The sequence below is a fragment of the Electrona antarctica genome (assembly GCF_951216825.1).
Source record: "Electrona antarctica genome assembly, chromosome: 1".
Taxonomy (NCBI): Eukaryota; Metazoa; Chordata; class Actinopteri; order Myctophiformes; family Myctophidae; genus Electrona; species Electrona antarctica.
In genome coordinates, this window is record NC_136806.1 from 19,586,112 (window position 1) to 19,613,998 (window position 27,887).

Here is a 27,887-nt window from a genome sequence, read left to right on the forward strand (position 1 = left end):
TCATGACAACAAACACAATTTTTTGGGCAGAAACAAAGAATTAGAAAGAAGAAAAAAACGGCAGGTTACAACACTTTTTTGTTGTTTTTCTTCTTTGTAATTATTTGTTTGGTCCAAAATATTGTGTTTATTGTCATGATTTGTCACAACTCGAGTTGGCTTTGTCTGCGGCGTAACCGTCTTTAAATAAATACTTTGTGAAATGTCTATGGGAAAAATGCATTGGGAATCATTTCCTGGGCCTGGCGTCGTCATGACAGGGGGCGGGACTGCGACACTCTATAGCAATACATACAATCAGGACAAGAAGAGGGAGCATACAGCCTTGTTTCATCAATATTCTGCATCTGTATGCAGCATCAAGTTGTAAAGGTGTGACTCTCACCCAGTCAACTGTTATTTATCTCCCCATATCTCCTTCTATAAAGTTCAAGTTGTCTTTCTGTCCGGGTGCGTTTGCTGCACCATTGACTGTAAAAAAATAAATAAATGGATGAAGGGAGTGTGACATCACCCATTGTTTTTTTTACAGACCAGGCCTCTAGTTTAGCGAAAAATGGCTGCGAGTGCAACCGCAAAGAGCGTGCTATTGGTGTGAAGGGGAGCGAGGGGTGGGTTCTCAGTAGAAACCAATCACATGCCCCGAAAGCATACCTGCAACATTTTCATTACTTTAGCATTGTCTTCATTTTATATATTGAATCCTTGCCGCCTGGTGTGCAGACTGTGCACTAATATGCCCATACATGCACACGCCTGGCATCACAGTACGGGCGTGCATCAGCCAAAAGACATATCGGTTTACATCAGATGTTAGGCAACGGTTTCTGTTGTGTGTGGTTTCAGGCTAGAACTCTCAGACTTGCCCTATTCTGTGTTTATACAAAAACACACTGAAACAAATTCCAAGAAATCTGTAAAGAATTACAACAATAACTTACAGTATTACTTCTTTAGTATTTAGACCAAAAGTCAGGTCCCTCTAGTACCAACCATGGACCAAACAGAGTGGGAAATCCCCTTTGCTTTGGTTATCAAAACACCCAATATTCACACAAAACAGTAGATCCTTTGAACTGAAATATAACTGAAATATGAAAACTCTGACTCAATATATCTGACTGATGTCAGCTTAGACCTGGTGCTAGCAGGCACAGTCTAGGCACAGCCACTTACTGTGTTAGCTCAGATTTTTGTTCGCAAGTGACTAAAATGGCAATGTCAGCCACAGAAAGCTAAAGCTGTTTCTGCATTAACTTAGAACATTAGAGCTCAGCCAGGAAGCATTTAGAAGCATCTTATACACTATATACAGTATTCGCACAAAGAGTGAAAGCACAAGAGGCTACCAGTGTAAATGGGGCCTTTAAGGCAGATCTGAGCCACATCCATATTGGAATCTGATTTGTTTAAATGGGTCATGTGACATGTTGGACTCATTTAAACTAATCAAATGCTAGATTTGCTGTGAATAGTAGTTAATTCAACCACTGCCAGCTACCCTTGAGCATGGCATTCGACTCCAAATTGTTCCAGTGGAGGAACTCCTACTGTGTAGGTGCTGTGTTGCGTGTATGTCTTAACAAAAGTCTATAAAGTTTGACCAAATAAAAACATATTATGTATCAATGTAAGTAAGTCATCGTATGTGTTTATTCACAAAGGTTTTAAAAACAAAAACACATGAAACTTGATTGTACCAGACTGCAGATAATCTCTCAAGAGATTCTGAGCTCCGCAGCTGAATCTGTCCAGTTACAACGTGTAGAGTTTGTAGTTAGTAGGAATGAAAACAAAGACGCTCCACCCTAAGAGGAGGGGCAGAGGCAAATTCAAAGGGGAAAAAAAGTATTTTCTTCCACCTTTTTTGCAGATGGGTTCCCAGATTGGACTGGAGATAACATTGATAGCTTCCTAGTTCCTGCCATTTTCCTGAAGCTCATGATGTTGTTGTTGGGGTATGCCACATTGCATATACACTGTATATGAATTTGTCGTCTGCATTTACCCATTAACCCATTATAACTAGCAGTTAAGGTGCGTTTTTCTGCCGGTTTTCCGAAAAGCACGTCCAGTCTGCAAGAACCTTTAGGGGTTATCCTTGCTCAGGGACAGTTCGACAAACCATTCTGTAGATGCTCATCTGTAATAGCCTGGCTAATAAGCCAGACCGAATCAGCCGTTGGCAAAAAAGAAATTGCCTGCCGGCGGATTACGGTCTGGAGAGGCTCAATTGTACGCCCATTTCCTACACCAGAGAACTGGTGTGGCCAATCGGGACACGGTATGCAATATGGGCAGGCTTTGGTACAGTGACGTTCAATGCTTGAGACCTTTGACTGACAGTAGCTCTGACCAATTGCGTCAAAGAGAAAATGTTTGAACCTGCCCCCCGGGAAACAAGATCCATACACAGCATCTCCAGACTCAAATACCACACGACAGTGTGATTTGAGTCTGGCTTATTAGCCAGGCTACATCTGTAAGCCTCTAAGGATACAAATCCAGCATTTCCTTGGACTGAACACATTACGTTATCACTGTAAACAAACATAAGCAGGTAGCCCTTCCTGGTTAGCCGAGCCAGTAAAGTGCTACAAAGCAGGTTCCTGTAAATGGCATGTGTGGCTGCCTTTCAGCTTAGGGTAAAGTAAACCAATATCAGCAAATCATTCTCTCTGTTGCCCCCATCTGCTGAGTCAGCCCAAATGAACCATAAACAAAGAAATAACAATGGGCCTCATTCATGAAACATGCCTACGATCAGATTTGAGCGTGTTGTCATGCGCGTATCTGATTCATAATTTTAGTTCTTAGCTGAATTTGTTCCTTGCTTGGCATGAAAAAAAAGTCAAGTGAGCTCTGAGAGATGTATACTACAGGCAGTACTACTGGCTCGTACAACCTCTACCTTGTGTGGGCTGAAGTGCCCAGGACTTCCTCTTTACCTATGGTCACTAACACAATGTTTTAGTGTATGTTTTCAGTAAAATAATATATAATTTAGCCAACAACTAATTGCTCATTTTTGGGGATGATTACATTTACTTTGGGATGGCTGCAATTTTTATAGATGGTTCTGGGACGGTGGTTTAAAAAAAAACGTTTGTTCCTGAATTGCAGACCAGGGTAACCGATGGCCTAAAAAGTTCACCTCTAGCTGTAGTGTCAGATACACCTGACACATCATGTCTGGCTGTGTCTCTGGACCAGAGTTGAAAAACAATGCTATTTCCTGTTTGTGACGCCACTCAACAATTCCTTGTAATTATATGTGGGTGCATTCTTGGCGAGGAAATTCCCAACAGACATCAAAACACATTCGGGTGGTGGGTAAGAAGGTGTGATCGGGTGGGTGGAGGATGACTGAAATACCTGTCTTCATGCAGGCTGAGGCTACTTTTATTGTGACTTTGCTGAGGCTGTGCTCTAGTTTCACTGAAAAGAGGTCTAGGAGTAGCTAACGCATTAATCAGGTTGACAAAGTAGTGTTTAAGAAAAGGCACAATGGTGGAAAACCCAGACTGGCACAAATGGCCCAGGTCGGGGCCAATATGGGGAGTTGTGTCATGTGCCAAGGTATGATCCAGGGGGGAAAAAATATGTTATGACCTAATGTTGAAGGGTTAGGACCAAATGTGAAGCGGACAGTTATAGCGCGAATTGGCCTACTGGGAGTGTGCGGGCAAAGTTTCATGCCGATCGGTCCAGCGGTGTCGGACATTAGCTGCTCATAGACAGACACACGGACACACAGACGGACAGCACAGGAGGAAAAACATATAGTATTGTCTCTGGCCTTCGACCGTCCGGACTGGCGGATACAAAATGACAGTGTAGGAAGATAAAAGATTGGCAGTGTTTCCCCTATATGCATTATAGGGCAGAGTTATAGCATAGGGCATAGCATTATAGTGCATAGAACCTTTGATTTGAAATAATTGAATATTTAATTATTATGACATACTACATTTAATAAATATCCCTTGTTTAGCGTTTTCTTTTTCAATATATATCAAAGGTTTTATGGTCATGATTCACCAGGATCCTGGATGGCTTGATTCTAGGCTTAAAATAATTGATATTTTTGTAAATCTCTATGGGAAAAATAAATGGCAGATCTCAGTGGTGCCAGAAAACCACGCCCACTGCTATGCCCTATTGTGTGATGGTGCCACGGTGAGCCACCACACAATCATGACCACCACAGTATGAGTTTTAGTAGGCGACCGCGAATAGGCAAAAAATAGGCGAATAACCGCAAAAGACAGCAAAAACTAAAAACTAAAATCACAAAAAATGCAAGCGTGCTTGTGCATGGATCCGGCGCATGCACGCGCGCTGCACGAGTGTGTCCCCCCCCCACACTGTCAGGTGAGTATTACAAAGTACTCAGTACTCAGTATTATCATCAGGTTATCCTGAACAGAGCCAGCAGCACACCTAGAGGTTAGAGGTTATCTTGAACAGAGCCAGCAGCACACCTACTAGAGTTTTCAGTCATCACTCAGGGGTTTTCCCACAGCCTCGTCTAAACAGGGTATGAACTGTAGGATACATCCACATCTGTAATGAATGACTGCAGTGTGTGTGTGTGTGTGTGTGTGTGTGTGTGTGGGACGAGAATGAAATTAAGTAGAGAGACGAGAAAACACAAAGTAGAGAGACAGACAGAGGAAAGAAAGAGAGCAAATATAAATAAATAAAAAGTGGACAGAGAAAGGCGAGTGTGTGTGTGTGTGCGTGCATGGCGTGCCTGTGTTTGAGAGAGAATGGAGGACAGACAGCAAGACTTGCCAGTTCTATTTGCAGACTTCCTGTGTAAAGCACACAGATCACACACACACACACACACACACACACACACACACACACACACACACACACACACACACACACACACACACACACACACACACACACACACACACACACACACACACACACACACACACACACACACACACACACACACACACACACACACACACACAGTGCTGTTTCAGCAATCCAGGCAAATGTTTCATCGCGTAATGTGAAATGTCATGGTAACTTAACACCAACAAAGATGAGCGTTCCTAGGATCTTCTATAGCATCGAGGGGAATTCCTGCTTATGCTGGCTGCGTCGAAACATGCAGAATGTTTAACTTCATTCCAAAACATTGTTACACATGTTAAGAACCTCAATCGAATCGTTTCTAGTCTGCCTTTCTTTCATATAGAAAGGCTTTCTTAACTAGGGGGACAAGTCACGACTCAAAAGTGGGTTTCGATGTTTAACAGCACTGCTGATAAAGAGGACGTTTAGTAAAGGAATAATAGGGTGCCTGATGTGTGTTGACTCCATGGTTAATGAAACATGTGGTGCCTGGTATGAATCCGAAGTTAGAGCCACTGAGAAGACAAGTCTACGGGCCCTATCTGTATGTGCTAAACTGCACACAGATTACACACACATTAATATGCGGTATGATCAGGCGCATTCCTGCCACATTGCTATCGAGAGGGGATGCAGAAAGCGATTGCGATTTAAAAAAATCATTCAAACCTACATAGGCAGGTTCACAATGCGTCTACACTCTGACTGCTTGCAATCTAAATTAATCTGAATTCACAAGGTGCCACATTCAACATATCACTCAGGTAAGGTTCAACATAATCCCACTGCTAGTGGGGCTCAGAGTGTGCAGGTTGGAAACATGGAGGTAGGTTGAAAAGCTTGGTACAAATTTCCAACACTGCTGCATTGCTGAAAAAAGTACAACCGCGGTGGGATTTGAACCCATAAGCATGGGAACATGGACCTAGTGAATTCAATTAACCTAAGTGAGCTATTGAGAATGAGATCACTGCTCCATCAGGGTTCATGTTCTACCAAAGAACAAGACAAAAGAAACACCACTGAGGAAGACATAAGCCTTGTTAAAGCTACAGTCTTAAAACGTTACCTTGACTGTGGGATACATCTTCCTGTTCTTCTCACTGCTGGCTCCGGGCAAGCCACCATGAGATGGACCCTCACAGCCATAACGGAACCGGAAACCTCGCTGTAATACAGACAGACGGAGTCAGACAGAAAGTAATGCCTAATCTATAATCCATCACACGACAATGTGGCTTTGCTGACAAGACAAATTGAGCTTCAATACGCAAGCCCTGCCTATACAGGGCAGTGGTTCTCAAAGTGGGGTCCGGGGACCTCCAGGGGTCCTTGAGGGAGTTCCAGGGGGTCCCCAGCTAAATGACTGATGGTTAAGAACCAAATGGACCCGTTAGGGTCTGGTCCATTTGGTTCCATTTATACACTCACAGACCCCTTTTCCACCGGTTGGTTTCAGTTATTTTTGGTCCATGAGGCAGAGCTCCAAAATTGGAACGATAATTATTAATTGAGTGGGTAAAACCATACCTATATTAGATTGTTATCACCATGAAACTTCCACAGTTGATTACTTACACGAAGACAATGATTTATTGTATTACAAATTTTAAATGTCTAAATATGCAAATGAGGCATTATATAGGAACATATGCAAAAAATAGAAAATATGAAAAAGCTACTACTGTGGAATGGTTATCATATATTAATTTACTTATATTGATCCTAAAATCAAGGGGAAAAGGGGTCTCAGAGTAAAATTAACAATGATTTTACGTGGGGGTCCGTAGCCTAATGCATCTCAAACTGGGGGTCCTTGAAATTAAAATGGTTGAGAATCACTGCTAGAGCCGTAAAGATCTCCTCTTCCCTGGCATATATTTTTAAATGGGTGTCCGCGGTCTGATAAGTGTCAATTTGGGGGTCCTTGACATGAAAAAGTTTGAGAAACAATGCTTTTAGGTCATAGCAGTAGTTCCCATTTTGTGGTTCCACAGATCTTTTAATTTTAACATCATCCAGGCTCCTGTTGAATCATGATCATAAAACATTTGATTCTGTCAAAAATATTTTAATATATATAGTGAACTGCTTTTTAAGCATACATTTTGTTAAGCATATTGAATTAAAGTCAGTCCGTTTTAACATGCAATCAAATCATTGATTAATAGTGATTAGTTACACAAATATTTACATTGATGGATGGCTAATAAAACATAATAATCATTTACTTCAACAAGTGGGTGGGTTTATGTATCAGAGCATGTTATGCAATAGGTTGCAGAAAGATCCAACAGGCCTGAACAAGTTTTTTTTTCCCTCAATAGTTTAACGATGGCTCGTAAGTTCTCCCCTTCGCGTACCTGACTGCAAGGACTTAAGGAACTGCCAAGTGGAAAACACTCCCATGAGTACCATAATTTGTCCAGGTGAAGTTTACCTGTTTAGGCTGTTCCGAGATCTGGAGATATGGCCCATCAGCTGCATAAAGAGAAAAACAAAACAAAATACTCAGTGTAAACTATTCCCACGTTCAGTGAAACAAACAGTGGACATTTTGAATTGCATGAGAATTGTAAGCACTGCTTAAGTTTAGTTTGAAGACTAGAAGCAGCAGTTGGTTTGTTTAACCAATTTAGACCTGGAAAGCCTATACGTTGTTATACCTTTCAATCCGGGAAAGTAGCTGTATAATTTTAGCCTTTGCTATAGATAACTAAATGGATGCCACAATCCACATGATCTTTTTTATTTTATAATTTTTATCCCACGATTTTGTAACCCATTTTTCACCCCTGTGTCAATTATCTAATGTGATCCTGGGCTCTACACACCCTCCGCCAACCTAGTCCCCACATGGGGAGAGCAACGGACTTGAACTCATGCTTCCTTCATGCCTGAGTGTCCAAGTTGCTCCTTTACACCTGACAGGGGGGAGTTTCCCTGGTTGGACGTAGCGCATGGAAGGAACACGTTATTCCAACCAGTTTCTTTCCCCTCCATCAGGCGCCCCGGCTGGCCAGGGGGAGGCAGTTTAGAGACCAGGATTACTGCATGTTTTTTGTGAGGGTGTTTGCACACTGGTGCGGTTTTTAGGGAGAATATCGGAGCGAATTTCGGAGGACGTAAAAGAAAAAAGAATCAACCTCACATTGTCAATTGCGTTTGCAAACTGCCGCCAAATATTTCGTTTTGGTTGACAGGCTAACAGCTAGTGATACTACTATCGGAGCTGCAAAACGCAGTGAAAAAACATACCAGTGTGCAACTACCTTTAGAGTAGTAATAATTTAATCATGTGGGTTTGATTCCACCATGGTGCATCCGGCTTTGTCAAACACCACGAACACAATTGACCGGTGTTCTGGCCGGGGGAGGGAAGCCGGGTGTCGGGCAGGGTGATATTGGTCATTGCATGTAGTCCTACCTACGGGCTAGGGGCGGCACCTGTCAGCAGAGAGTGTTGGGTGGGAGGAGTGGGACAGAGGTTCTACGTCCTCCCGGTGAGGGCTTCTTCTCACTGGTAGGTGAGTCAGTAGGATACAACAGCAGTGACAACACAGAAGATGTGCGTGGGGAGGAATTAATTGACATAACAACTAAATTGGGGAGAAAAAGGGGTAAAAAAAAATGGGCTACTCTAGTAACAGAGTACCACCACCCTCTTGTGTCATTATCAATCATAGCTCTGTGTGGAAGAGTAATTGCCAGGTGACATTCATCATATTATTAGTTGAAAATGGTTATTTCCTGCCGATGTAACCACATATCAAGTGAGGAGGAAAGGAAATAATTAATAATTGGAAATAATTAAGATTGGAGTTCTGATATAAAATACAATACAAATATTTTGGTATATCACAATAGTACAATATCCCAAACCACAGACAGAAATCCAGTCTAATATCATGTATGTATTGCCCCGATTTCCAATCACGTGATTGGATGTACCGTTCTTCGCTCAGCACCTGATTGGATGTACCGTTCTTCGCTCAGCACCTGCCCATTTCTGGGGATTGGATGTGCAAGTCTTACACTTTAATCTAACTACTGTACATTGTCCCCATTATGGCATGCATTGGATATGCTTTTAAAGTGTGAAAAACCTTTTCATTTCAGATGGTCTGATAACAGCAGCACTGTTTATAAGATACAATTAAATAAATCTCTGGTTAGTAATAGCTTAAATCACTAGCTGGCGGAACAGTACAGATGCAGTGATGTTGGTTTATTTATAGGTACACAGAAGCAAGGATATTGGAGAGCATATTCTTAAAAGGAGCATCTAAAATATATCCTAAATATGTATACCTTATGGCCACAGAAAATACTTTTAAATACCGTGTCTGATTCCATTAATATTGCATATTGGGACTGTCCCGATATACAATATTACGGGACACCATAGTCCCGGTCAACAGTCTAGTCACCGTTCTAAATGAATGCTCATAATACATTAAACTTCCATGCAAATATAACAAGAATATGGCCTAGGATTGAGACCCATTAGTGATTTCACATACAAAGCAGACACCCCACACACACACACACACACACACACACACACACACACACACACACACACACACACACACACACACACACACACACACACACACACACACACACACACACACACACACACACACACACACACACACACACACACACACACACACACACACACACACACACACACCTCTCCTTTTTACAAATAAACTTATGTTACGTATATGGCCCTATGGTCAATCTACAGTAGAAACAGCAAGTTGGTTTCAAACAAAATCAGACACAATGTCATCTGAATGTGGCACGGCCTCTCTTTGAGTCGTCTTCTCTCTATAAGGTTCCTCATGTATAGCAACTTGCTCCTGTACTGTACCTGGGCCAGCCTCTTCCTGCCTGCACGCACAGCCACGATCTTAGCCACTTCCTCCCACATCAATCACACAAACTTGCTGTACAAGTCAACCATGTGATCATAAGCCTCTAAAATAATCACTTATGATAACATGTATAACATATACATCAGACTTCGTATACTGGCGGCAATGCAGTATTCATTCCTACAGATCTTTTTCAGAAACATCCAACACAAACATATCTTGTTTCAGTCCCATAGTGCTACAGAATTCCTGTGAGTCGCCACCTACTATTGCAGCAGAGAGTACTATGAGTGACACAATTTTATGTATGTGCCAAACATCTTAATTGTGCCTCAAGCCACTTCTAAGTGAAGCAACAGAGGCAGGTGGTTGGACACTTTGATCTCCCAAGCTACACGATTCGCTAAACTGGAGGCCTGAAATAAGGAGTGGTTGTCTTTACATCAAAGGACTCCTTGAAAAGGAGATACTGCTTTAAGTCTGCATTCAAAATACCCTGTAGAATCTGCCACACATGATCTGATGCTAGGGAGTACAGACAGGCATGAGTACAGACAGGCATGAGTACAGACAGGCATGATTTAGTATAGGAGAGGTTCAACCAAAAACAAGAATTGATTAAATCAATTAATTACCAGCTGGGGATCTGCGGGGGTCCGCTATAACTGCCTCTGTGTCCGTTTCAGCGCAGTAGTTTAGGTAGGAACCAAAATTCTCTAAGGCAGAACTATTGTGTTCTGAGTAGTTTGTTTCCGCCCAGACATATTTGAGGTACACACATACATCAGCCAATGAGAAAACCAGCTGGACTAGAGGACTAGCTTGCACATCGATGATAGACTCAGCTTGCTAATGCATAGCAGCTGGTAAAACAATCTGACAAACGACTGATAAAGGGGATGAACGAAAAATGGTAGATAGATATTGTGTTATACAAACTCAACAATGACTGAGAACTGCACAGGCAGACAACTGTCAGTCAAACGTTATAGGGGACATATGTGATTAAGTGAATTACTAACACAGAAAGATGAAATAGGAGAAATAACATAATCCTGCCAAATGAACGACAGCCAGCTGTTTGCTCCACTACATCTTTCCTCTGGTGAACACCTGAACCTCATTTACACAGACATTGGAACTGGTGGAGAGAACCAGACAGCACTGATAGATGAGATGAGATATGAGATAAAATATTCTAAGATATGATAGACAGATTAATAAAAAAAAGAGCCCACACGCAGATGGGTGGACAGACATACAGATGCTATGGTCTGACAGATAAGAAATTATTGGGACTGGTGGCGGAGAATTAGAAGAGACTGGATATAATAGTGGTTATAGGTCGAGTCGGCACCTAAACTTTGACAGCACATTCATGTTATATTAAAAAATAAAGTAAAAACTAAATGTATGCTGTTGAAAATGGTTGGAAATAATGTAAAGTATGCACGATTTGAACATGCACAGTACGTCATTATCATAACTTAAATGTACCCTTCAACTTCTTGTTTATGCCCACAATAACAGTGGACATCCACAGGTTTTGCAGCAATTGTAGAATTATTAGGGTTTACGTTTAATTGATTAATAATTTATTAGTAGTCAAGAGACTACCGTAATCGTGACATCACAAGAGTAGGCCTTTTGACATTATGTAATAACACCCCCTCAATCTGACTTCTTGGGTGAAGTGGGTTTCCCCCATCCATCCAACAGAGAGTTGGCTTCCCTCAATAGTGACACCACAACCAACCACTACTCTTATCTACTGCAGTCTCTGACAATAACCCTCTGGACAATGACAGAGAAGTGAGAGTGTGACAACACTGTATATATCGGTACCGTCCGTGATCATCATGAAACTAGTGGCAAATGTTTCAGTCTACTACACGCAGGGGTTTAACGTGAGGTTTCCGTTCCCACTACTCATCATTTCATGTGATTTCTGTTTCTCTATAGACAGGGCGGGAGTCGCTCAGGGGTAGAGTGGCCGGTAGAGAAGCCGGATGGGAACCATGAGCAAGACTCTGAACCCCTAATTGCAGGTTGGTGCCTTGCATGGTTTCCTCCGCCATCGGTGTATGAATGGGTGAACGTAGTAATGCACAATCTATGTAAAGATGCAAAGGGATTTTGTATTGTATATTTTAATGTATTGTATCTTTTAAAGTTTTTGATTCATGGGTTTTTTCATTATTGTTTGGACCCAATGTTTTATACATTTGTGTCAATAAAGTAACTAACTAATTAACTAAAGCGCTTTGGATAAAAGTGCAATATAAATGCACCATTTACGGTCCCATTGGAGTAGTTACTAAAGCACCATAAGGATTAAGGACTGTAGCATAATTCCTTCGTTCTCAGCCCTTTAAAGAAGACCTCTTACTGTACCTGTCCGCAGTGCAGTGGTTTGTGACATTGGTGGATAATTCTGATATTCCCATGACGAATCAAACATGTCAAGAAGCTGAAAGGTACAAATGCACAAAAAGAGGCAATTATTTAACATGAGATGAAGTCACGGCCTATCAAATTCAATAATGTTAGAAATCCCTTATAAGTGCATTATAGTGCACTACAATGCATTATTGTATTCATTTGTATAGATCAGACCTAAATATACAGTGCTACCTACAATTGTATTTGCATATGTTGTAAGGTTGTGTGGTAATGGAATGGATGCAGATTTACCTGATGGGGCTGAACAACACCAACCAGATAATGATCATCTCCTGCCATGGTAACTGCCAGGGACAGCAAAGGTCAATACTTTCAAAGAAGACATACAACAAATCAAAATGTTTTCAATGCAATCTACTGAGTCTATTAGAACAGTCGTTCCCAAACGTTTTCATGTCAAGGACCCCCAAATTGACACCAATTAGCCCGCGGACCCCCATTTGAAAAGATATGCCACGGACCCCCATAAGGGAAGATTTTTACGGCTCTAGCAGTGATTCTCAACCTGTTTAATTTCAAGGACCCCCAGTTTGACATGCATTAGGCTACGGACCCCCATTTAATGGCATTTCTATCTCTGGGACACCCGATTTATACTGTAAAATCAATGTTAATTTAACTCTGAGAGTGTACAAATGGAATGAAATGGACCCTAATGGGTCCATTTGGTTCCATTGTACACTCTCTAGATGTCTGAGACATTGGCATAGTAATAGTCTCATGCTCATAGATAGGCCATTGATTCTCAAAGTGAGGTAAGGAGATCCCCAACTGGGGTCCTTGAGGGGGTTCCAGGGGGTCCCCAATGCTAACATAAATTAGTTTTACATTAGTTTAACTTGAAAATAGCTGATCTACAGCATAAGCGTTGTAAGCTATAGTATCAGTTATTCTCAAAAGATATTTAGAAAACAAATCTGAAAAATCTTCCACGGGGGTCTCTGGCACAGAATATGTTCAGATGGGTGTCTGGTCTGCGGCCAAATACACACCATTAGTTTCGCAGTCTTTGAACTGAACAGTAATAACTGGTCTATTAGGTCAGGTAGGTCCTGCACTGCATGGCTGACTGACACTTGTTGCTGTTATGAATGGGCTCTAGCTGTGAGTGCACAATAGCTCTGCTATAGTTGCATTGTTGTGACACAAACCACGCGTTGTTGTTGTTGTAGTAGTACTAGTAGCATGATCTACTTTCAGCTGAATTTAAGAAGGACATGTGCCGAGGTTTACTGCTGTGTGAGTCGCCGTTCATGTCACGTCTTGACTGTCATTGCAGCATTGCTGCTAGCCATACAGCACACACAGTATACACTGTTAGCTAGCGTGCTAATAAGGAAGTGAAGAGCATAACAAAGCAAATGGAGCAACATAGACACTGCAGTTGTACGAGAGACGAGAGAGACCACGACAAAGTTAGCCGAGCTAAATTGCTATCACACAACAACAACATAAACAATTCAGTAATGCTCTTACCCGTGTTGGCTGTGTTGTTGGCTCACCAGGTGACTTCTTCCCTCAACATTAAAGTGACAATGACAGTCCCACTGACTCCACTTCAGTTCCTAGGGTGACTTTTACACATCATTGCGCCATGGTCGTGCAGCTCGTGCTGCTACTTCGGTAAATTCATTAACTTCACTACCAGCTCGTTAGATCAAACTGAAACGCGTCGTCATGACGCGACAAGAACGTTATTATATATATCATTAAATCCGACAGAATACAAATGCTATACTCGTCCGCACTCTAAAGACGACAAAAGATGAAGCAGGTGACATTAACTTTAAAGACAGTTGTTCATAAAAATTGACTTCCCCACTGGAAATTCCCAGTGACGTAGTTGCAGTGGAGGGTAGCTTGCTGAGCTCTGCCCCCTGGCGGCTCGTTCAGAGCAGCGCAGCTACTGAAAATCACAGAATGATCTTGATTGATTGAGACGAGAGACTAGTACAGAAAAGTACAGTTTAATACAAATAGGCCTACAATGCTAAAAGGATTGAACCCAACTTAAGAAAGCACTATTATGGCTTGTTTTGGTTGACTTTTACTTTAGTTGCTATTTTTTTATTGGAAAGATTTGACTCTAAAATACAACCCAGGTAAGGTAATTTCCTCTTTTCTTGTGATAACATTGTCACAACATATATTTGTTCTTGAACCATTAGTCTTGAACACGTGCCCAATTTCTTTAACATTTTGTTATGCACCATTACAATATTATATTTTAATTATAATATTGGTGGTACAACTGACATATTGAGGTATTTGCTTGGTGAAAGGTCAAAGTTCAGATAAATGTATGTGGTGAGTTGTGTAGGTGAGTTTGCAGCGAAAATTTGGCACAGTTACATTTTACCAACATTTTTTTTTACCGGTGATTGGTTTCCATAGCAACAGTGAACCATCCTACTGATGAATCTGTTTGGTGAAAGGTCAAAGTTCTGAGAAATGTTTGTGTTGCTTTGTGTAGGTGATTGTTAGGTGAGATTTGTGTTGCAGTAAAATGTCACCATGAAGTGTTTACCAAACAGTGATGGAATAAGACCTTCTCACACATGAAGAAAGAAAGAAAGTGAGCTGACCTACTGAGGAATTTGTTTGATGGAATATCAAAGTTCAGAGACAGACATGTATGTGATGACTTGTGTACGTGATTGTGCAAGTGAGACTACAACATATATGAATGGATATATGTACATACAGACTACCAATAGTGAATATAAGACTGATAGAATCATGAACAACATTAGTATATGTAACAGTCTATCAACAAATGAGCGAATAAAATTAATTCTCACAACAGTTAATTGACCTGCTTATCTTGTCATGGTTCATCATCAGTAGTGTGTGTACATCAAAGTATTCCATGTTGCAAGTGCACCAGTCCATACAGAACCTGTTCTGTGATTAAACACGCATTTTATTTGTTACATTTGTCTTTTAATATGGGCTTTTCATTTAAACATATATATACACTGTATCTTTTAGTTATTCCAACATACATAGTGAAGCAAAACATTCCACCTAAAAAGCATCTGTAAAACAATTAGTGCAATGTACAATTAAAACTTTACAGATCAAACTTAAAAAACTGTTTTTCTTTTCTCTGCAAAAATATACACATCTATTTAGTTTAACATTAGACTTCAATAAAAACAAGTAAAAACATAATATACGTTCATTTATAGCAAATAAGAAAAACAATTGATAACAAAAAGTAATCTATAGGCACATTAGCTCAACAAAGTCTAGAAATGCCTAGATGTTCAAACTACTGTACCAGCAGAAGACACACACACACACACACACACACACACACTTAACATACCTTAACACAGGTAATACCACTGAGGTTCCTAGTATGATTTTGTTATTGTTGCTTATCCCTTTAAGACCTGAGGACCTGTCTTCTAAATCCTAACAGTTTTCTGAAAAACTATTTCTGTCAGTGGTTCTCAAACTATTTCATGTCAAGGAGCCCCAAAATGATATGTAATTGGCAGTCAAACAAAATGAAAATTGTTCCAGGGACCCCCCAGAAGCAAATATTTGAGTTAAAAGTGTTCGCTGGGAAATAATATATATTCAAGATTCTTAAAAAAATAGCAGATCTACACGCTCGTAGCACGGCACTCAGTGCCGCACTATGAGTTTGTAGATCTGCTATTTTTCTTTTATTATAATTTTTATCCCACGATTTTGCAACCCATTTTTTTCACCCAGTGTCAATTATCTATGTAATCCTGGGCGCTACACTCCCTCTGCCAGCCGATCTGCTATTTTTCTTTTATTATAATTTTTATCCCACGATTTTGCAACACATTTTTTTCACCCAGTGGCAATTAGTTTTAAAAAGTTTTTAAAAAATGGTTAAAAGTGGTTAAAAGCTATAAGGTGGCACATATGCATCCTCAGGTCTAAATGAGTTATTGTTGCTTTGAGGCACTATGTGGAGCTCAAGACCTGGAGACACCACACCACAAACTGGCCTGATGCCCTACATGGAGGCAGGAAGCAGGGTGGTCATTTGACTGACTACTGCTACAACAGGGGCAAAGCAGTAGAGTAGAAGCTTACTAACTAGTAAGCACAGCACAGCAACAATATTTAACACTGGAAAAAGTAGCATTAACGCTTTGTTACATATAGCTGTCATTGTGGCACCATGGGAAAGACGGGTAAAAGGAAAAAAATAAAGATGGCACTTGATTATTAGTTGTAAAAAGTTTGATTAAACTTAGGAGTCAACAGCACTTAGCCTGAGCCAATTACCTATTATAGTCATGGATTTTCAATGGCATGGATGATCTTCAAGGGAAAAGAAAGGGAGGGAGTATTTTCTAGTTTGCGGGGAAGGATTAATTACTTTTACTTCTGCAACCAGCAGATGGCTGCTCCGATGGCTCTGATGAGTGTAACAGAGATGTGTATTCTGGGAGTGTCAAACAGGCAACCTTCTAATTCCCAGACAGACAGCATCTCTAGCCAATCAGCTATCGCTTCCGCCAATAAATAGCTTTAGGTCTTAAAAGGTGGTTTAAAGAAAATCTTTGGAGAGGATGATTATAATATCTGCTGGTTTAATCTGTGCTTTTGAAGAATCAGAAAGCTGCAGTGTTAACAGCACAAACAGAACCGGACCACCGCTTTACAATGGGCTGGCAGAAGAACACTGACCACCAGTGACAGAAGATGCACACGCATCTGTACAACTACAGTACTTCATGCATGGTATAAAAATTGTTATTGTATCTCATATTTATACACATTCAAATACCACCCCAATCTATACACATGGCGTTAACTATACAAACACCTGGAACTGCCAAACATCTTCCATGTTTCTCTCATACATCCTTCCCTTCATTTACCAGAAATCTAGGACTGGACAGGTTAAGAATAAGAACGGAACAGAGGAGCTTCTCCAGTGTTTCTCCTAGCAGTGGAGCATAGAGGGGTGGAGGCATAGAAACAGAGGTACTGAGAAGACGTGGAATGCAGCCGATGAAAGACCACAGCTTTAACCACCAGTGTATCAAATCTGGCCGCAATGACCAGAGAGACTCAAATCCCTGTTCGTTCAGGACCTACAGTACCAAAGGGAACAGTAGTCAGTGATTGGAGTCACTCGCTGGAATGAGCCAAACCAACTCAAAATGTGCAAACCATGCAGCCTCGTATGTATGCATGTATGCGTGGTCACCCAAGCTTGGATGGGAGGCTCTGATTGAATAGGATACTTGAGCACAAAATACAAATATGTATATTGTTACAGTCAAATACTGTTGTGGCTACATTATAAACAGGAATCTTTACAATAAGATCCATTGTCATCTAGAGCTCTCATAAGATGGTTGCATTTCTTTCGAGTTCTGCATCACTGGGAATGTGGACGAAGCATCTCATTGATATAGTCCTCTTCTGAATCCTTTTGCAATGTCTGACCATTTTTAAAATAAGCAAGCAGCAGAAGCTTGTCTTGTGAGGAGGACCAGACTAAGGACTTGGTGCACATGATTAAACATAACAGAGAGAGGAGTAGATCTCACATATTCCATGTGCACACCTTTATTGGACCTTTGATCTTCTGTGGATCAGTTTAAATTAACCTATTGTCCAATAAAGGTGTAAGTATGGAGTTTAGGTGCCAGCTATACTCTTTTCTCTATTGGTGTTCGTCTAGCCCAGCACATATATTTACATTTTTTTGATGTGTAATTGTGTATGTATAGTTATCTTCTTAAAAATAAAAAATAAAAATACTTTTTTAATGTGCATTTCTACACTTTGTAGTGTTCAGCTTGTGTTATTAATCAACAGTTGCTCAGACTGCGAGTTGTAAGTAGCATGATGGGTAATGCCATCTCATTTTCCATAGGTCAAGTTTAAAAAATAAGTAAAAATAACTTTTTTTAAGGCCGTCATTATACTGTCATTATATTTACTATTTACTGTCACTAATCCTTCAATTTGAGTAAAATTACCCCAAATCTATAATTATTCAACTGTAATCTTCACCTGGCACTAATAATAAATGGCTGAGACAAATTATGTCATGAGTCCATTACAGCGTTCTTCTCCCAGCCAAACATAAGACATAATAACAGTCTGGAATGCATGAGCAAGGCGTCATGTTTGTAAGCATAATATATCCTGTGGTATTGAGGAATATTACTTCAAACAAAACGCTACATTGTACACATTGAGGTACTTTGTTACTTTGCAAGAATGTGTTTAAAAAAAGAACGAGTAGTCAATTCAACCTGTGCATGTTTGGAGTTGAGACCAGTTTAAAGTATACTATAGACGTGCCTCATCCATCTACAACTGATATTTGTCTGGAAGGGGTTTACTTACAGCCACCAGGCAAATGCTGGTGGTAACTCTACAAGCCACTTTGATAAGAAACCCCTTCTCTTCATTTAAAAAATATCCTTTTTGGCAGTCTTTGGGAAAGTGTCACCTATAACATTCCCAAATTAGGGAGGCCAGATTAAAAGTGGATAAATAAGAGAAAAAAATAAAGAAATAAAAAATAAAAGTGACTCATATATTTACAAATCCACTGGCAATTGTGCCATATGAATGACAATGTCAACTTTAAGCCACAAAGTTCCTACAATTACGCTGAAATTCCAATGACTGAGTGGTCATTGCTATGGTTTCAATCAGCTGTGAGTTTGCATCTGATTTTCCAAGCGTATTACTGTAGCTCTGGAGAGCTTCTAAACAAGAAGCACTTTGTCTCCTGTGCTCTGTAGGGTCAACGTGTTGATGAAGCATTTAACATCCACAGAATCACCGTAGATAGGGCAATCATGAATGTCAGATTCCTCTGAGAGTTATGTTGAATGATAAAAGCTTATTAGAATTAAAATTATTTTCCTTCAAACTACATCTGAAGAACGTTGATATGTACTGAGACTTTCAGGACAGCCAGACTTGGTCTGGGCCAATTCTAGGTCATCCTGGTCTTGGACTGCAAGTGACCACTAGATGGAGTAAAGAAGGTAAAAGTCTGCCAAGCTGTAATCAGACACTGCCTTCTCATACCGTCTATGCATCAAGCCATCTGAAATGATGCAAGGAAATCACTCTCCTGGATACAGCCGTGTGTAGGAGCCAGAATGGCGTTCTAGTAATGGCAGGAGGCAGGTTAGGTCAGATCAGGTGTCAGTGTCCTCCATCGCTGGAGGAAGGGCTCTCGGAGCAAGCGTCCTTCACACCTGCAGACTGCTTCTTCGGTTTATGCTTAAACTTCTTCAGCATTCGTACCTACAGAAATTACATGACATATATCAGTTACATAAAGACGTGTGCTCCTTGTGGTAAAAGGCCAATCACAACAACATTTATGACAGCTATATGTCACACCGAATTAACTGGCGAATTAAACTCATAGATGTAATTCAATGGTTTTTATAGTTATCCCCAAGGGGAAATTATTTCTCTGCATTAACCCGTCAGTTGCTTGATCCGAGTGAGCGTATGGTAGCAGTTGAAGGTTAAGTGTCGCCTGGAGGAGCCGAGGATCGAACCGGTCACCTTCCTATTCCTAGACAGGGACTCTAACACCTGAGCCACTGCCGCCATTTAGTAGATTCACTTACCATGACTACATCAATTTGCCACGAGTCATACAGTATGCGTACAGTTACACATTGGTGAACTTCAACATGCAAAATTGTACCATATCGACTATTAACAAGACTGCTCTGACATTGTTGAGCTCGGAAGGAGCAGGAACATTGGGGAGGAAGCAATAATGTTAAATGGACTATATTTACATATAGCCTTTATCCAAATTATTTACAACGTATTTCACACACACACACACACACACACCTTGGGACCAGCAGCTGATATGATAATGTGTCCAGGACTTTGAATCCATGGTTCTCCATCCACCTGAACTGGGATGGGTCTAGTCACTGTGAGCCGGATGTAGTTCCCCTGGGCGATCCGGATCCCTGACCGCATCCCGCTCTGCACCTGGCCCTGTGACACGCACGCACACACACACACAGATTTAAACACGCACACAAACACGCCACCTACACACAATTTATATTCATGTGTAATTGTGTATACTGCATTAAGGTTGTATTGACATCCGACCTAAATCCCCTTAGTTACATTTACCTATTTACCTTACTCATGTCCACATAGCATGATATGCACTCTATGCAGTTCATACAAAAACAATAGTGCCGTATAGACCCAAAATGGGTAAATGTTTTGAACCCCATGTTTTAAGAGTTTGGTATCCATAGAACATGTTCTAAGAACCGAGTAGTCCAACTGAAATGACTATCCTGTTACTAACCCTGCACTTTTATTAATGAATAAAACGTAATTTTAGAGTAATAATAACGGTTACATTTCTTTGTTCTAATGGAACACAAATGGAACCAATTAGTACACTAACAATAAGTTCTCTAGAGAGACATTTTACATGTGAAGAGGAACGGGAAATGGTCTTTAGAATACTTTACAGTATATTCACGTAATAATGTGAAATGCATCAAACACACACCCCAAACAACTACCCGATACCAGTGTATACATTTTGGAATAGATGAGCAACCACTGCAGATGTTTCATGTTGTATTAACAATTTATTTAAACTTGTGGTTTATTCATTAGCCAAACCCGTAAGTTTTAGAATAGATTTTATTACTTGTTTTTAAAGCTCTAAATGGTCAGGCACCTGCTTACATCTGTAATCTTTTAACTCCCTACAAGCCTGGCCGCTGCCTGAGATCATCCAGCAAAACCTTATTGAAGGTTCCAAAGTCTCGCCTTATTACAAAAGGCCTTTGCCGTACGGGCCCCTCGGCTTTGGAACTCACTGCCTGAGGATCTCAGGCTGGCAAATACAGTATACTCTTTTAAATCTCGGTTAAAAACTCAACTTTATTGCACAGCCTTTTTATGAAATGTTGTATTGTGTTTGCATGTTTTTAGATTTTTTGAATCTTAATGTATTTTTACTGCTATTATTATCTGTAAAGCACTTTGCAAGCCTGTTTTTGGAAAGGTGCTATATAAATAAAGTTATTATTATTTGTAGTAAAAGTTCTGGACTGTGCCATTATACAGTGTGATGGTTCATACCATGTGGACCACTCCTGTGACCCCCACGACTTCCAGCATTCCGTCATCGATACGGGGTTTCCCATAGCGGCAGTCACCTTCTGACCCCCACAGGTCTGCTCCCGAACCCCAGCTATTAACACACACACACACACACACACACATATAGACACACGCACACACGAGAAAGGGAGACATACATTTTTGTGGTCTTGAGTTTTGGAAGTTATTGTGTGTGTGTGTGCGCGTGCGTGCGTGCGTGCGTGCGGTTCTACCTGGGTATATTGAGGAAGATGAGTCCCTCTATGTTTGGAAGTTCTACATCTTGTTTATCCACCTGCAGTTTGAGGTCTTTATGAAGGTTCCTGGTGTGGCTCAGCTTCTGTAGACCAACCTTCAAATACACACCTTTGTTGTGAAGTCTGCATCAACACAAACAAAAAAAAAATCACACATTAGAACCTCATAGATGGAATATCAAATAGGATATTCCAGGAAGATGTTCAAGTTGACTTGAGGCCTGAAAACAATACAGCAATTATTTTTCTTTCCTTGATTTGAATAACCAGCACCAGGGTGTAACCAAAAGTTTCTCATGTAAATCAGAAGTCTGTCCTCAGTCAAGACCATAGACTGTAAAAAATAGGTCCACTTTCAGAATGCAGCTCTTCTGCTGATGTATGGATTTGAATTTAATTGCTGCGAGTACCTGCTGTTGAATTTATCTGGATCCTCTTCCCGTGCATGGTGAAAATCTAGGCTAAGCTCAGCATCGATGCCCAGACCAAAGTAGTTGTTCATCTGGACAACCTGTGACACAGACAGTCATGTTGGCGTCATTTCACAAAGATCATGTTGTTGGTCAATGTTTTATTGTCACACAGTCAAACACAACATAGTGGGTTACATAGGGTTATGTGCCTGTCCAAAAAACATAACCGCCTGTCTGTGACCTTTGGTGGCTCAAGGAAGCCGTTCTCCTTTCCATCCTCAGAGACATCCTGAGCGTCCAGCAAGATGGTCCATCGGTCCATCTGTACCTCGTCTGCCTCGTCCATTGACACAAGGATATGGTGGGGGTCCTCGCCACTGTAGCCCGGCCCCCAGCGCAGGATACGGGCTAGGTCGTTTCCTACAAAAAAAAAAAAAGGAAAATAAGTCCTCTTCAACCCCTCCCCCCCAGCAGATGAAGACTTTTTAAACATAAAATGTCAGCAAGAGTTCAGTGCCCCACCTGTTCCCAGAGGGACAATGCCTATAGGGGGTTCAGGACAGGACAGCTTGTGTCGGATAGCCTCCAGGACCCCCAGCACCCAGCCCACTGTCCCGTCCCCTCCACAAACCAGCACCCGAAACCTGTGCACCTCCCGGAACGTATGGAATCTGAAGAGGAGGAAGGGAGAAAATAAATGAGAATGATATTATTTTAATGTCTAGGGTTAATATTTTTGGGGAGAACATGCAATGCACTCTTCTTTATATAACCCCTTTTTAAATATTGCCTGTTAAAATATGAGTTATGCCACATTCATGTCAAATGGATGTTATCGTAATTACCATCTTCTAAACAGACAATAAACAAGTTCAAATAACCCCTTGAAGCTTACTGGAGTGTGAGATACAGTATGTATTTGTTTTGAGTGTTTGGTATTCTAGAGATATAAACCTGGTTGATACCATAGCAGCATGAAAACGTAAATGAAATTAAAATGTAAATACTGATCATAGGGTTCGAGTTGGTCATTGAGCCTGGTCCCCATCAATGCTTAGTGCTCTTGTTATTGTCATCACATGTGTATATATATATATATATATATATATATTGTGCTGGTCTTGTCTTCTTGTATCATATTTGCAAACAAAAGATGCACCTCGGTGCCTCCAGCTTGGTCATTCCAATGAACACAATTGACCATGTTCTAGGGCAGGATGCCTGGTGAGCTCTGTGATGCAAACAGGACTATCACTGTGTCCATCCACACATTGAGCCGTTTGGGCTCAATGTGTACGGGACATTACCCCGATTTAACTCAAGGAAAGTCTGTTAGATGTCAGGTCTTACTGAATTTGCGTTCACAAATACACCCCTACCGGTTAACAACTTGATAAAGTCCAGGTTACAGGGCATGTGTTAAAGGCCTTAATATATTACTGCACACATGTACCACAGTAAATAACCGTGAATGCTCTCATAACAATCTGACAGCTCTTATTACACATTTCTCTCACCCAGCCAGTGGCCCTCCATTGGAAATGTCGAACACTTGGTGGGGATTTAGAAGCTTCCGGAAGCTGTAGAGGAGCTCTCTGCCCTTCAGGCCACCGCTCTTAGGGTTCACAAACACCAGCAGAGGAGAGACATCCTTCGGCAGTTTGTTGTGCTGAGGAGCCGAGATAAATTATCAGCCCCAATAATTTCCCACAATCCCTCACGTAAGCATGGGCAACCAAGTACAAATACAGGAAAAAAGGATTATATAAAACATGACCAGATGATGCCGTAATAAGCACAGCCAGTCACCTTTGCTTCATTTCAAATTATGTTTTGCTTCATTGATTTGATTTTTTGTGTCGGTTTTCTCACATTAGTGCCACTTGACAGATTTATCTGTCAAACAAAAAAAGAGCAGCATTGCTTTTGTTTGTCTTGTCTTTGTGCTCAATCATATCAAATAGGGATCTAATATGCATATCAAGCTGAGGCTCCTTGAAATTCAAAATGTTGAGAATCACTGCCTTTGGTTAACTACCAGTAAGTGTAGTCTGAATCCCTAAAGCATGCACTCAGCTGCCACTCGCCTCAAGCATGCACCCGACTCTCGTTTTGATACCGTCTCCAAGATGGAGACTCCTCCAGACAGAGCATTCAACCCAAGCCCAATACACACGCTAACCTGACTCCGCCAGATTGCGGCAGTATTGAGTTCAACAGTTCCCTCCTCCTGCCTGGATCTGGGCTCTCTCAAGCAGAAACGATAAACCGGAAGCAGCGGGACAAAAATGATGATATCTCCATAATAATTTCGAGTTGTAGTCTTGTTAGGTTGTGTTTTACATTTGCACTGTGGCAGCGCTTCAATACGTCATCAGTATCGTGTTGATCCCGCCACCTCTAGCGGCCGCATATCTCTCCGGTCAGAAATGGCTCGGAGTACATCGTCTCTGCCTGAGAGGGACCAGATGGGAGCAGCAGGAGGAACTCACTGCTGCCACCAGCTGGCGGAGTCAGGTTATACACACGCTCCCTCTCGTGTTAACAACGCCACTATGTGGGGGGGGTACACCGCCCTTCCTCACACTGCTACTATGCAAATGCAACCTGGTTTGCTGGAACCTTTTATTCTGCCTGTTCACATAGGGCAGGCCTACTGTATGCAGTGCGGTACACCAATCATAAACTAACAGTACATTTGGCTGTGCAATGGTCTTATCTTCCTGTACACACTCGCTATAAAAATGCAATTCATCATTACTTGCCGATGAGACTTCTTATCTCATCAGCAAAGTTTGATCACCGTTTGCTGTTGCGTAAACTGACATAATATCACTATCTATTACATACTGTATATTCAAGGAGCAGAGTGTCATTTTGTCATTTTTAGTCATCATAGCTTAGTTTTCGTCAGTGAATAAAGGTATTAGTCAACGAAATCAACACTGGGTGTTACCATGATCTCTGGTATGACCAAGGAGGTGAGGGGCTTGTTGCCAACAGCTGTGTCTTTGGCCAACATGTAAATCCTCTCAGCCTCAGAGAAACACGAGATCTGCAACACGATGGCACCTAGAGAACACGCACATAACACACACACACACACTAAATGAGGCTGCTATAACAAAGGTCCATTGTTCTGTGTGACTGAGTCAGTCATATTTGACTGGATCAAGGACACAAATTATATGACACGTTTATCCCAGTGTTCCAATTATACCAGGAAATTAGTCAAATTGAACTGCCACTACCAGGACAACACACTCTCCAACAGTTTACTCAAATTGACCCTTGTTATGATAGCTATGCATATCAGCTGAATAGAAGAGCACTGAATGAAAGCAATAGCAGACAATTTTGAAATGTAGGCTATACATTATGGTAAATGTAGAGAAATGTATATCTAACTTCTAAACAGAAATCTTGTTCCGACTCATGTCACCATTTTCCCCACGTACTGCGTATGCGCAATTTCAAGTGGGGTGATAAAGTATTCCGTCAACCATGGCTTGCCAACTCGGATGGCACAATTGATGCACAAGGCCATCGGCTGCTTGGCATGGGCACTCGCTTGCCTGGCAGCTCGTGTGGGCACGCCTCACAATCCTCATGGCCTCGCTGTTGGCACGACTGCCTCGTATTCAAGTGATGCAAAAAATGTATAGAATTACAAGCCAAATATATTATGATATTTTGGCTTGACATACATGGTGATATTTAATTGTGGATATCACCCAAGCCCAGAGAGGGCTCTTAAGGCAGTGCTGCATCTCCTGGTTGTTGTCTGGGTGCTAAAAGAGTGGCCAGTACACACTTGTACTTGGGTTGAGCCAACAGAAGAGCAGGCAGACCAGCACAGACTGGTTGGTTGTGCTAACAGAGGGGCCAGGGGAGACCAGTACAGAGTACAGATTGGTGGGTTGTGCTCTGAATGGTGATGAGGGAGGGAGGGAGGAAGAAGACACAAGTTGCTTGGCCATTTTGTATACTCTGTTTGTTGGTTTCTACATCCAAAACTGTGATGCACTGGTAATGTGATATGAGCTGAAATACTGCTGGCACGGCAATTTAAAAGGGAGCTTATTATGATCGATAAACAAGTGAAGCTGAATATCACACACACACTGAACAAGTGAAGGATGGAGCAGACGATGGGTTTACTCAGTATACTGTATGTGGTTTATTTTCCCACTGGGACCATGCATACTAAATGATGTATGCACTCATGTAAAACATTAAAAGCATCCACTGAATGGGATGTGTTAGGATCCTTGAGTTGAGAATGGAGATGATCTCAGCAGTGGGCAGGCATGTGTGCAATCTACCTACCTTGGCTCCCGTAAAAGTGAGTGATGGTAACCAAGTGACCTGTAAGGACAGAGAATCATTGAGTATATCTGAATGTTCATGCTTGTGAACACGCGCGCGCGCGAGCGAGAGAGAGTAAAGCAGCAGTAGCACATTGAGTCATGCTGAGAACTCACTTTGCCCTCATTACAAATTTCAAAAACTTTCCACTGTAAAATTCTGAATTGGAACAGCGTTTTACTTGTACGTAATGATTTGTAAAAACCAATGCATTGCTGAATACTCTCTTAGCACAGAACTGGTACCGCAGACTCACTTTTGACAGCAAGGTGTTCATGGATCAGCTGAGTGTACTCCTCCCGGGTCAGCAGGGAGGGCAGGCCACCAATCAGCAGGTTCACCTGGACAACCAGGGTCCGGTTCTCCGTCAGATAGAACCTGGTCTGGTTCATCTGCCGCAGGGAGATCTGGCAAAGACAAGCACACAACAAAGACCACGTGAAATATGTTGGACAGAATGTTTTATTTCTTTCTTTAGGGCTTTCACTTCTAGTGATTTTTACTAGTTGACTAGTTGCTTAACTAGGCCTACCTATTATGTATTTTTTTTAAATAATAATAATAATAGTTGTACATTTAAAAACGGTGTACATTGGTGACTATAACTATACTCTAGCTGATCTTGAGGCCTACAAAAACAGGGGGGAAAGAAAAATAATTTTAAACGTTTTTTTTTCTTATCAACTAGTACCCACAAGGTCGACTGGATTTACTAGTCGGCTAGTTGAATAGTCGACTAGTTGCTTAAAGCCCTAAAATTGGAGATAATGACCCGATTAAGAGACTTGGCTCGTCATTACATTACAGTGGAGCAGACGCGTGTGCAGGTTCATTCTTTTTCTTCACCGTCTGTCTACCATTACTGTCAAATAAAGGTTTTTAAATTTAAAAAAAAAAAAGGACACAATCTCCAGCTGGCTTCTAAAGCTACCAACCAACACCAACAAGTGTGTTCTTTGGAGCCAAGCTGGAGGCACCACTGCCAGGAATCAACATGTGGGGCAGTGGGCCACTGCAGTTGTGGGCGAGTGTTTTAAACCACATGGTTTACAGTGAAATGATACGGTCACCAATTCAAATCCATGGAATGGCTGGCAAAAATACAGTTGGATCAAGTAAATGACAGTCTCCTCCTTCCTTCAGAAACAATTAAGCAAGGCACTTTATTTGGATCTGTTCCAGCAGAGCTGCAGATGGTGCAGCCACTGTACATGATGTGATCATTGCTGTAAGAGAGCCTGCCTGCTCAGCAAAAGTCTCATGAATAAATCAAATCTGAGTCACATGAACCCGTTAAACTTTGACTTCTCTCAGGCCTGAAGTGATAAAGGTGTTTTGGCAACCAGACCCATATAGGCCTTTCAATGTGCAACATGAAGAGCTTGGTTTACAGACTTTGATGCAAATGTTTTTTCCCCCAATTCTAAATGTGTTTGAGTTCATAAAGCTGATTTTAGTCAGTTAACATTTTGATTGAT

The 27,887-nt window shown here is 41.3% G+C and overlaps 2 protein-coding genes across 10 annotated transcripts in view; both read right to left on the bottom strand.

Annotated features, from left to right (window-relative positions):
• The window catches only part of nfkb1 (nuclear factor of kappa light polypeptide gene enhancer in B-cells 1), a 50,165-nt gene extending 36,123 nt beyond the window's left edge, over window positions 1-14,042 (bottom strand). Inside the window, exons 1-5 of one of the 2 annotated variants that reach the window (XM_079510353.1) lie at window positions 13,707-14,042; window positions 12,462-12,514; window positions 12,162-12,237; window positions 7,322-7,362; window positions 5,951-6,049 (exon numbers count right to left, since the gene is read on the bottom strand). In XM_079510353.1, the coding sequence (XP_079366479.1) occupies window positions 5,951-6,049; window positions 7,322-7,362; window positions 12,162-12,237; window positions 12,462-12,509 (264 nt within the window). In that variant the 5' untranslated portion in view covers window positions 12,510-12,514; window positions 13,707-14,042. Of the gene's footprint in view, window positions 1-5,950; window positions 6,050-7,321; window positions 7,363-12,161; window positions 12,238-12,461; window positions 12,540-13,706 lie in introns of both variants that reach the window. The other variant, XM_079510354.1, reaches the window with a different exon arrangement.
• Window positions 14,043-15,159: 1,117 nt separating this feature from the next.
• The window catches only part of dgkq (diacylglycerol kinase theta), a 31,984-nt gene continuing 19,256 nt past the window's right edge, over window positions 15,160-27,887 (bottom strand). For 7 of the 8 annotated variants that reach the window (XM_079510656.1, XM_079510655.1, XM_079510653.1 and 4 more), the window contains 11 exons: window positions 26,666-26,816; window positions 26,371-26,409; window positions 24,998-25,113; window positions 23,559-23,710; window positions 22,564-22,712; window positions 22,283-22,461; window positions 22,039-22,139; window positions 21,605-21,751; window positions 21,351-21,462; window positions 20,079-20,231; window positions 15,160-19,508 (listed from right to left, as the gene is read on the bottom strand). In XM_079510656.1, coding sequence (XP_079366782.1) covers window positions 19,407-19,508; window positions 20,079-20,231; window positions 21,351-21,462; window positions 21,605-21,751; window positions 22,039-22,139; window positions 22,283-22,461; window positions 22,564-22,712; window positions 23,559-23,710; window positions 24,998-25,113; window positions 26,371-26,409; window positions 26,666-26,816 — 1,401 coding nt within the window. In that variant the 3' untranslated portion in view covers window positions 15,160-19,406. Of the gene's footprint in view, window positions 19,509-20,078; window positions 20,232-21,350; window positions 21,463-21,604; window positions 21,752-22,038; window positions 22,140-22,203; window positions 22,462-22,563; window positions 22,713-23,558; window positions 23,711-24,997; window positions 25,114-26,370; window positions 26,410-26,665; window positions 26,817-27,887 lie in introns of those variants that run through there. The other variant, XM_079510658.1, reaches the window with a different exon arrangement.